This window comes from Phalacrocorax carbo, chromosome 1 (assembly GCF_963921805.1).
Source record: "Phalacrocorax carbo chromosome 1, bPhaCar2.1, whole genome shotgun sequence".
NCBI lineage: Eukaryota > Metazoa > Chordata > Aves > Suliformes > Phalacrocoracidae > Phalacrocorax > Phalacrocorax carbo.
Window position 1 is genome coordinate 43,577,469 of NC_087513.1, and position 11,305 is coordinate 43,588,773.

At 39.5% G+C, this 11,305-nt stretch overlaps 1 protein-coding gene across 4 annotated transcripts in view; it reads left to right on the forward strand.

The window, feature by feature from the left end:
* NAV3 (neuron navigator 3) overlaps positions 1-9,715 on the forward strand; it is a 411,830-nt gene extending 402,115 nt beyond the window's left edge. For all 4 annotated transcript variants that reach the window (XM_064450028.1, XM_064450020.1, XM_064450013.1 and 1 more), the window contains 5 exons: positions 339-410; positions 842-1,038; positions 1,679-1,797; positions 4,591-4,794; positions 6,995-9,715. In XM_064450028.1, the coding sequence (XP_064306098.1) occupies positions 339-410; positions 842-1,038; positions 1,679-1,797; positions 4,591-4,794; positions 6,995-7,114 (712 nt within the window). In that variant the 3' untranslated portion in view covers positions 7,115-9,715. The remainder of the gene's footprint in view (positions 1-338; positions 411-841; positions 1,039-1,678; positions 1,798-4,590; positions 4,795-6,994) is intronic.
* Positions 9,716-11,305: the final 1,590 nt, after the last annotated feature.

The window sequence follows — 11,305 nt, forward strand, 5'->3', positions numbered from 1 at the left end:
ATCACTGCGTGCTATGTCTTACTCATGAGATTCCCTGGCTTCTGAAATTAAAACTCTAAGCCTACTGCAAAATTATGAGGTACATGAGGACAGGGTTGCCTCATTTATTTCTATACTACAGATGAGTACTACTAAACTACAAATGTGCAGAGAGGGAAATCATACAAGAATAAACATTTAAAAAAAAAAGGAAGCCTCAGAAAAATTTTAAATCTAAGACTGGAATATATCCAGAGACTCCTTTAAAATTGGCCTAGTGCAGATAAGAAGAAAGAATATTCTCTGAATGTCCGAATGGATTCTCCCTCAAAAGAAACCTACTACTTTTCTCTTTTCAGTCCCTATATTATTGGAACCATGAACCAGGGAGTTTCTTCTTCACCAAATCTGGAGCTGCATCACAATTTCAGGTACATTCACTCTTTATTTACTGTAGCCATGTTTGCACAGCTCCCTGCTTCTCAGCCCAGTTCTTTGACAAACACTGATCCTGTGTCTCATCACAAAAAAGCATTTTAGCTTCTGTCTCTTTCCTGTATTAATGGGTCTCTGAATGGTGTTGGGGATGGTAAAAGAAATAAGATCCTTTCTGGCACCTCTAGCAAGTTGATGAAGATGATTGCATTCTTGCACTCCGTTTGTCTTCAAGGGTGTCTTGAATTCCTGCTGAAACTTGTAATGATTATGTTGTAGCAATGGGCAATCGTGGTTTGTTGGAGCAGTTTTATACTTGCTGACTAATGAGATTCTGAAGTTTATGACATTACCTTCGTCTATATGTTTAAGAGGAAATTATGTATTTTTTATTCATTGCTGCTTGACATTTATCCTTTCTACCCAGGTGGGTGCTGTGTGCTAATCACACAGAGCCTGTTAAAGGTTTCTTGGGCAGATATCTGAGAAGGAAACTGATTGAGAGTGAAATAGAAAGGAACGTACGCAATAATGAGCTCATCAAAATCATTGACTGGATCCCCAAAACATGGCATCATCTCAACAGCTTCCTAGAAACACACAGCTCTTCAGATGTAACCATTGGTGAGTGCATTGGTGGAGTGGTTTGAAATAAGGATGCAGGTTGAGCATTTGAGGAATTTGTGAAGGATATATTACGTTTCAAAAAGTTGTCATCTCTCAATGGGAAGTACAACATCAGTGTGGGGAATTTGGTTGGCAGCAAGACTGAAAGGAAAATGGAAAGTTTAATGACACTATGTATTTCCTGGTATTTCTGCCTTGGTTGCTAAAGACTTTCAAGTAAATTATCATAATTCTAAAAAGTTAATTTACAAAAATTTCCCTCAATAGCAACTTCCCTAAACTTTTTTCCCTGCTCTCACACTGCAGTATAATTATAGCAATAAAAGCACTTGGACAGTCAGTTCAACAAACTAGCAGGTGGGAGGCAAATATGTATTTTAGTGGAATAGCTATGTTAGCAAAGTAGACGTCCGTTTAAATAGCTTTGCACATAAAACTTGTAAGTGTTCATCGGGCCCTAGAATTGGATAAAGTGACATTAGTTCATTTTTAATAACAGGAGGCTGATAGTTCCCTTATTGTAATCCTCTATTAGTATTCTCTTTACCTGAGTTTGCTCCAATACTACTTTTTTAATTCTGTGAAGATTATTTTTAGTGTGTTCCCTAGTTCTTTAACACACAACTTGACTTCTCAGGTCCCCGCCTCTTCCTCCCTTGCCCTATGGATGTTGATGGCTCCAGAGTGTGGTTCACAGACCTCTGGAACTATTCCCTTGTGCCGTATCTTCTGGAAGCTGTGAGAGAAGGACTTCAGGTATGTCATTCTTTTTCCCAGCAGTTGTTTTTTTTTTTAGTAGTTTCATAGGCTTCCTCCAAGCTACTTTCAACCAATGCACCCAAGGATGAATGCTGTTGCATTTCAAGAAGAAAATCTGTGGAGGGATTATAGAAATCAGCCTCGAACTCCTTTTGACCTGCTCTTACTCTGATGTGTAAATTGTCTTTCTCTACTCCAGCACTAGCATATTTTGTATTTTATGAAGAGGGTTTCTCTTCTGTGACTGGAGGAAGGTTCTTTTTTTTTGTTTTATCACTGTTTAAAGAGTTCACAGCAATGCTAAATACAGCTCAGATTGCCTTCCTCAGTCAAGGCAGTCTCAGCCTGCCCCTGCATGGAAGAGTTAACAGCCCTTACACTGGTGCAAGAAAAAACTTTGGTCTGTGTAATCCTTCCCCACCTAAGTACATGTGTAGGCACTCAGGCTTGTGGAGGGAAGCTTGTGAGCAAGGATATTTTCACCATTCAGAAAAAAAAAAAAAAATATAAAAAAATGTTTACTGGCCTTATCTAGCCAGACTGAGGTAATTTACTCTCTGGCCCTCCCAAATATGAAGGTCAGTCCCTTTTTGCCCTTATGTCTTGCAACCCTGCTCGTATTTCCCATAGTTTTGTTTCTCCTTTTCTCTTTCTCTGTATGGGCTATGGTTTCCTCCTGACTGTAATTCTCATTTTGGGTAACAGTGCCATCAGATCAGAGTGCTTCACTGTTCCCTCTATCCTGTCCTCTCCAGAGTTAGGTGTTAGCAGCCGTTCCGTTGGTTGTTAATGAACTATTAAAATTTCTTCTACTTTAATAGAAAGAGGACTACAGATAGGTTTGCTGTAGATAGCGCTGTAAACTGTCCCATACAAGTTAAGATTTCAGACCATTCCACATCTTTGGAGCAAACCTAAATCTTGAAATTAATCTTTTCTTCTGGTTTTGGTGGTTTGGTTTTTTTTTTTTTTCCAATCTTTATTTGGCTTTCTCCCTTTTCCTTTTTTTTTTTTTTTTTTAATGCACTGCAATTCTATGTCCTCTGAAAAAAACACTTTGTGGAAAGGCAGTTTTTTGCCACACATGACACTGAAAGAAATTACTGCACAGCGCAGAGGGGATTGTTATAGACTAGTCAAAGAACTGTGTAAGCAGCTGCAATATCTTTAACACCTTGTATTGACATAGTGACATACTGATGTGATGGAGGTTTAGAATCTTGCCTGTTGAATATCTCACGCTTTCCTAAAACTGCTTACCTCTCTGGGAATGACAGACTGTTTATGCCTTGTGGAAAAAGCTGCCAAACATCTGATAGAACAGCCACAGTGAGGTTAACTGCTCTTGTTTAGACCAGCTATAAAAATGCAGTGATATTCTTCATGCTCATATCTTCCCAAGTATAGAGGGTTCTTACTTAAATGAAAACTTCATGTCTGGAGCAGAAGATGGCAGCATATAGAAGAAAATATGTCATTTCATGAAACATTCCAATTTTTAGCTGCTCTGGATGACTTCCATAGAATAATTTTCTTAATAATAAACAGAAATCTTTTATATTTTATAATTAGCTGTTACTGGAACAAGGGACAGGTAGAAAATGTGTTCTAGCCTGATACTTTGCAAACTCACTTGTCAGACACAGAATTTACAAGCCTTGCTCTGCATTCCAGAGAAGATTTAATCGCTGTTAATCTCAGATGAGAGGAAGTGCTCTCTACAGCCTGGAGTTAGCCTGCTACCTCCCCAAGAAACATTTCCTCTTGGCTTATTTAGGCAGCTCCCTGTTATAGCAGCCCAGACTCAGTGTAGGGCAGAAGGAATCTGAGTATCTCTGTGCCTAATATAGAGAACTTGGCTGCCTAACCTGGAGCTCCGGATTCAGCAAGTGCCTGGGAGCAGGTGTTGCAGTGATAAGATCAACTCATCTCTCTGGCTTTAGCACTAAAATCCTTCACTGTTTTACTCCCTTTAGGAGTGCAGCCCACCTAAATGTTCCATGAGTGTATGCCCTGCCAATATTATGCTGCTCTTTGGATTGCATGAGGCTGTTTGAGCTAGGAGAGATCACAGAAAGCCCTGGTGACTGGCTCCCCATCCCAATGTGTCATAGTCACAGCTAAAGGAAAATCTGTAAACAACCAAGGGGTTCTCGGTTAACATGTTGCTTGTGAACAGCAATGTCGGGAAGGGTGCATTTTAGTGAGGAAGCTACCAGACCTCCGAAACTTACAATATTCTCTTTCTTCCTTCCTCTGTCCTTCCAGATTGGTAAGCATTTTTGTGCCTCACAGAAGGGAAAATTTATCCCTTGTGAATTTCTTCTCTTAACCATTTAAAAGATCTCCAGGTGTGGATAAATGCCTGCTTCTGCATCCCATTTTGCTAGGAGAAAAGAACAGTCTGTACTAGCACTTCCTAATTCATTTCAAACAAAATCCAATTAACTTGAATGTTTTAGATAGGTCTAAGTTAATTTCGCTGATACGCCTTAAGCAAATTACCTAAAGGTCTCATTTCACATTGTATCAAAAACTTGTGTCACCCATTGTTGCCTACAAGTATCGCTAGTTGTGGAGTGCTTTTCAGCTTGTAGGCACTCTGTGTATTGAAGGAGCATTAATGGAGATGAGGCCTTTTGTATGTCTTATCATATCTGAGTATTAAGCACATTTGAAAGCAAACCACTTACTAAAATGGCTTAGATGTTTTTGAATACTTTTGTCTGCTGTTACAACCGGTACTAAAATCTCTGTAGGATACTTACCTGTGTTATATCCATAACATAGATGTACGGTAAGAGGGCACCTTGGGAGGATCCCTCCAAGTGGGTAGCTGATACCTATCCATGGAGCTCTGCATCTCTACAGCATGAGTGGCCATCCTTACTTCAGTTAAGACCAGAAGATGTTGGTTATGAAGGCTATGCATCTGCAAAGGAAGGAACAACCTCAAAGCACGTTCCACAGACTGATACAGAGGGGGATCCCTTGGTAAGATTTAAACTTTGGGGAAAAGGCTTTTCAGTTTGTACTTCACTGTCATGTGTTCAGTTGTACACTGTACAACTACGGTGTCCCTGTTCCAGAATGGGCTTTTAAAAATAATACTACCATAATTTAATAAAAATGTTAGGAAAAAAAAAGGGAAACCTAGCAGGAGGGCAGGTATCACCATTGTGTTAATATGTCCCTAAACTGTTTGCATTTCCTATCTGCCCAGAAATGTATCTGGTCTTCATCAATATAATGTTTGGGTACCACTCTTCAACAACCTATTAATCAGTTTATTCTAAAAAACCTTTCCAGGTCAGGCAGTCCTTCATCTACTTTCTACAAATGAAGGACTGAGAAACTTGGATTATCTAACTTGTCTATCATAGAGATTTTAGTGGAAATGTAAATTAGAGAACCATCCTCCCATTCCTCAGAACATTTCAAGAAAACTGATGACTGTACAACAGTCTTAATGTAAAAGGAATGCAAGTGTGGTGGCATTAAAAGATAAGAGGTTGATTTCCCTCAAATCCATATATTGTTTAATTTAAATATGATCCCAGACATCAGGGTTTACCATTGCCTCCTCTGATGATGGACTATTAAATTGCATATATTGAACTGCTATTCTTGTATAGTGCTTTCTCTATAGACTTCCTTTATCACAATTCAAAATACCATTTTAGAGGACTGTACTAGAATACAGGCAGCTCTTGGAAAAGGGAATTTCTCAGAGGAAAATGCATTTAACTCTTACAAGTGCCAAGAAAATGACTCCTTAGCTTCTCTGAAGTGTTTGGTTTCCAGAACCAGACCTTGCATCCTGAAGAACCGTGGAAAATCACCTCATTTGATCCACTGTGTCACAGTCCATAAGCTCTGGGGTGATTGTTTGACCCTGTGATTTTGGCTGCCAGTGAGTGTATTGTCCGGGCTTCCAGCACGTATGCATCACCTCCGCTAAGGTGAAAATACTTGGGCAGCTCAAGTTCAATGTCCTGTCACCCTTGCTCCCTGCACACCGTGATCAGTATCCGTATCTGACTAATTATTAAAGGTTGAAACTTGTGAATGGAGGGTTTTCCCCTGCCTCCAGGGGAGCTCATGGGGAGACAGACATTATGCTTGGGGAAATAGGACATTTCACATGCAGGCTGTACTGCACACCCTCCGCATATATCCTGTATTCTCAAGCATGGATCCCTACCAAACCAGCAAAAACTTCCTGATAGCATTGAAGAGTATTAAACACTGTTCAATGCCTGGAGAAAACTTTACAAGCTGTGCAGGTTGAAACCATAGAGATGTAAGGATTCATGAGCAAACTGGAAAAAGGGGGCTTAACGCACAAACACACAAGAACGCTTCTTTCTCTTTGCTTTTTCATTGCCTGTTTTTTGTAATGACCATGTATTTGTTCCTTAAAAAACACTACAGTGATGTCAATATCACTTGCAGCCCTGAGCATGCTGGCAGAAGTGGATGTTTTATAAATAAAATCCTGATCATTACACAGAGTTGGGCGTCAAGCATCCAAATAATTTTCTGGGCTTAATGCTGCTTTTTGATGACTTTTCAGCTGGGCTTCAGGTTCTAAAAATCCCCAAATTATGTGGGGGCTCCCCTGTCCTGGGTAGGAGGATCTGTTACTGCTCCCCTGCTGAGGTCAGTCCCTCGACAGCAGATGGGACTCTTTTATGAAGCAGCTGGCCTCGGTCCACCCCTCTCTCACTCCCCCCCTCCCCCCCGTCTGTCTCTTGCAGAGGGGGTATGTTAGTGTGATTATGTTTTCAGTTGTTTTTCCAATGTAGTGTGTCTGCACCATCCAAAAATTATCTGGAAGCTTGACTGTCTCCAGATATGGGCCCAGATGTCCAGCTGTGATATGGCTTCCCTCCCCTGCCGGTGTTGCAGCTGCAGCCAGTCTCACCCCTCAATTAAAGAGAGTTATCAGGCAGCTCCATTGTATCCCTCTGGCTCTTTGGACCTTTAAACTTCTATTTAAAGACCAGAAGGCAACGAAAAGGGTGCCAGGAGGAGCTGCTGACACCCTGCCCTTTCTGAAATCCTTTTGTATGGTCCCCTCAGCTAGATACCAGCACACCTCATACAGCAAGGGAGCTTTAATTAAATTTTAACACAGTCACTGCAGCATTAAATGAGACAAGATTATGTAAACATTGCTTTCTTCTTTCAGATGAATATGCTAATGAGGCTTCAAGAGGCAGCCAACTATTCGAGTGCACAAAGCTGTGACAGTGATAGCACCAGCCACCATGATGACATTTTGGATTCGTCCCTTGAATCAACTCTCTGAAAGGGACAAACCTTGGTGGAGGATTATGGTAAAATCTGTTTCCACTAGACCACTGCCAGTATTAAAGCAGCAAGCCAAGGTCCCTGAGTGAGAATGGTGTGTTGTAGGTAGGCAGGAGACCTAACTCTGCAAAGTCAGGAAGAAAAATTGAAGTGGAAAGCTTGAATTAGTTTAATTTCAAGGCATTTAAATACCTATGGAGCCAAGTGAGACTCCATTTGTCAACTGGAAAGGGCCCTAGACCAAGGGCATCTAAGCAGATTGCACACGTGTTAGCCAAACTGGAATATCTTTTTTCCCTTTCCTCCTTCTCGCTCTCTCTGTCTCTCTCTCTCTCTGTCTCTGTTTCTCTGTACAGGTTTACAGTGCAACTTCTTTTGGTTTTTGGTTTTGTTTTTTTTTTTTCCTTTAGTTTAACCTGAGGCACTGCATGAACAATGCGGTCTTCTAATTCTCTTCTAACCTCTGTTGTGCCACATGGTGCTGGTCACAGGACTGCAGTGGTGTTTGTGTTGTACGCTACTGCCCATTCCAAAAGGAGTCAAAGATGATGATAGTAACTCAGAAAGCACAAACAGTATTGTGCAATCACCAGAAAACATGACTGTGATATGCTGGATAAGTGCCAATTTAATTCTAACTGCCATGGTCACGGTGATACTCTCCATCAAGTTTTTAGTACACAAGTCACAGATTTTATAAAGTTGTTTTTACCACAAAGGTCTTTTTTAACCACCTGCCCACTCCTTAACAACAGTTTTATACCAATTATTAACCAACACTGATTAAAGGCTTTTTAGGGCTTCATTTGTTTGAGCCTTTTCAGTGGAAGAAGGAACATTTCTTATGGTGCTGTCTCACTGCCTTAAAACAGATTTCTAGAACAGTTTTACAGTTGGTTTAATTCCTAAACCATTGGTAATTTACACTGTTTTTTTCTTCATTTACTAATGAGAAAACGTCAGTTAACACAGTAGCCTCATATCTGTATATCATGATTTTTTAAAGAAATGGATAGGAGAAAGAACAGTTGCTATATAATATTTTTATCTTGTGAATAGATTGCTCTGCCTACCCTCAGAAATACACAAGGAACCCAAACCCACTTCCACTGCCACCTAAATGCTGAGAAAATCCGCTCAAATCCATTTGGTCCCATGGAATGGAGTTTTTGGAGGATAGATGTTTTGAATTCTTATCCAGCAGAGCTGGATGCACTTGATGCAGCATGAGCACAAATATATGTTTTTTTTTTTCCTTTTTCTAGTTTTAGCATGTTGTTTTGATTGCTATTGTTGTACATGAAGAATTCAGCATAAAAGAACACTGAAGCAGTGATGTCCACTGTGGAAGAGGAAGAGTTTATACTGTAAATGTGGGTTGGTTTTGCACAGTCTACTGGGTGGGTATTGTAAATACTAAAAAAAAAAAAAAAAAAAAAAAAGAAAGAAAAAAAAAGCCTTGCACAAATCAAATCGAAAACAAATGAACAAAAAAAATTGTATTTTATTCTGTTGGTGTTAAGAGATGTTTCACTTGCTGAGATTTCCTGTATGTTGAAAACAAATACAGAATGCAAAACTTAAAAGCTGTTATTACCTGGTGTGTTTGTCCTGTACTTACAGTTGTTATGACTATGCAGGAGCTATCAATGCTACAGTGAGCATGTTTCAATATCTATACAAAGCCAATACATTTTGGGGGGAAAAAATCTGAAAATGTTTCACGTGCATATGTCACGGCAGGCTACAACCAGATTGCATTCCAACTGCTCAGAATAACCGGAAGCGCTCTTTTACCGCAAGAGGCGTCCGGTTAAAATAGGTGCATATAAACAAGGAGGTATCTAAGGGCTTTGGCATTGTGTAGACATGTACTGTACACCTCCATGGATATTACCTTCAGGATGTGTATTTGGTGCTATTAACTCTTTGTGGCCACCCTGTGGTCACTCGCTGTAAAACAAAGATAAATCAATGCAGTTTCCAAATGGCACTGAGCTGCATCGCTGAATCCAGAGGTTCCTACACGGTGCTATTGCCCTAATAAAACTCTTAACCAATTTTATGCATGTAGGATTCAGTCAGACCAACATCATGCCCCCCAAATCTGGATCCATTTCTGTTGAAAAACGTCAGTGGATACACCTTGACTGACTCAAAGAACTAAAGGAAAGCTGCTCTTTCCTGTACCTGTGCTCTGAGCGAACCTGCAAATCTTTTCCTGCCATATTTAACACACAAACACACAATATTGCATATACAAAACTTCCTGCAATACATCTCAGTGAGTCCACCTAGTTTACAGCTCAGAAATTGTTTGTGAAACATTTGTCTGTACACATTTTATATTTTGTACATTTTTGATGTAACATATCATGTAAATAGACAGAAACAGTGAAATAAATCATCTGAAAAGTTTTGTAGTCTTTGTAAAGCCCTAATAATAAGTATTTGGTGTCATCGGACTTAACTGGATGATGTATTTTCTATTGGTTTATTGTTCCTCTAGCTTGTAAACCAGCTTGCATATATTTTTTTGCAGGTGTGCGCACTGTATCTGTCTAAATTATTACTTTGCCATTAAAGTGGAATTATTTATTGAAAACACAGTCTGGTGTTTTTCCAGTCAGGACCACTTAACGGTTAGATATTATTTCAAATATAAAAACACATAAACAAAATGACAAACTGAAGGATGTAATTTTCTGTATTCCACAGACCTGATCTCTGTAGAAGCAAAAATTAAGTACTGTTTCTAGTTCCAGTGATTCAGTATGATTTTTGAATGGCTCTTTCCGTGATGGGAACAGGGTTGTGCAGTTCAGAAACAACTTTACAGTCTCCCTGTTCTCAAGATTATCTTCAAATACAAGGGTATTGATTTCAGTGGCGGTAAACTTCTACAAAACTGGTGGAGTATTATGCCTTATTGTCAAACTTGAAGGACTTAGGGCTACTTCCTCAGCAGGTATGCATCATTGTGATTTAACAGAATTCAAAGAAAGAAAGTAGAATTATGTTAGTCAGCTAATCACAAATTCCGAAGCTGGAAGAGATCATTGCGATCCTGCAAGTTGTAACACCTCCGCTATAAGTCTCAGCAGCAGGTCTGTAACTTCTCCTGAAATTGTCATATCCCTGGAAAGACCTTTAGGCATAACAGTACAGAGTAGAAGGTCCAGCACCTCATTTTCAATGTGGCTAATAATTTACTGGCTGGGTTTTTTTTTTAAGGGCTTTATTTGCAGTTAAATCTTTCATATCTCTTTCTGTTCATGAGAAAAATACCTCAAACTGTCTTTTCTAATGCCTTTTCCTCCTATAGTAAGAAGCCAACCTCAATCAAAAACATCCTTCATATTGAAGTAATAGTCTTCCTTGCTTTTCTTTCTGATAAGACAAGCAGCTTGCTCGTTCTTAGCTTTTCATGGTAAGGCATGCCTTTCAGACTTCAATGCATTTTTTTGCAGGACTTTCTGACTACTTTTTGACTCATCAGAGTCCTTTCTGAAGTGTGGGTATGAGAACTGCACACGGTATTCCTGTGATGATTTTACTTTTGCTATAAACAGAATTAATATCACCTTCCTACTCCCACTTCATATTTTCCTTGCTTAGGCTTCAGGGCTGACATTCACTCTCTAATTGCATCATCCTACTGCAGGCTCATGTTCAGTTAATTATCTACCAAGGCCCTGACTTCTTTTCATGTTGCATCATTTTGAAATACTTTGTCCAATCCTGTCTGTATAAACTATGCTCTTTGTTCCTTAGATGTATGATTGCAAATTTATCTGTATTAAAACAGGATATTCAAACTAGCCCACCCTACCAAACCATTTGGTCATTCTATACAATCAGCATCTGTCTAATTTACCACTCCACCACTCCCCTGACTTCCAAAACCTCCTAATCATCATTTCTTTCCATCCTCCGGTTTGTAGGTAAAGGTAGTAAGTAATGTTTTGTCAAGAACAAACCCCTGTTGAATCGTGCTAGGACCCTCCATGAGGATTTCTGTTTTACAGCTACATTGCTGGGTCACTTATATCATGGGTATATTTGTATTCCACTTAACGTGGGTATGAATATCAGAATGTCATACAAAACCATGTACGTATAATATTATAGAAAATATATGATTGATTACATGGCTCCTCCATCACTGTAGTTCTCTAAGGATGGATTA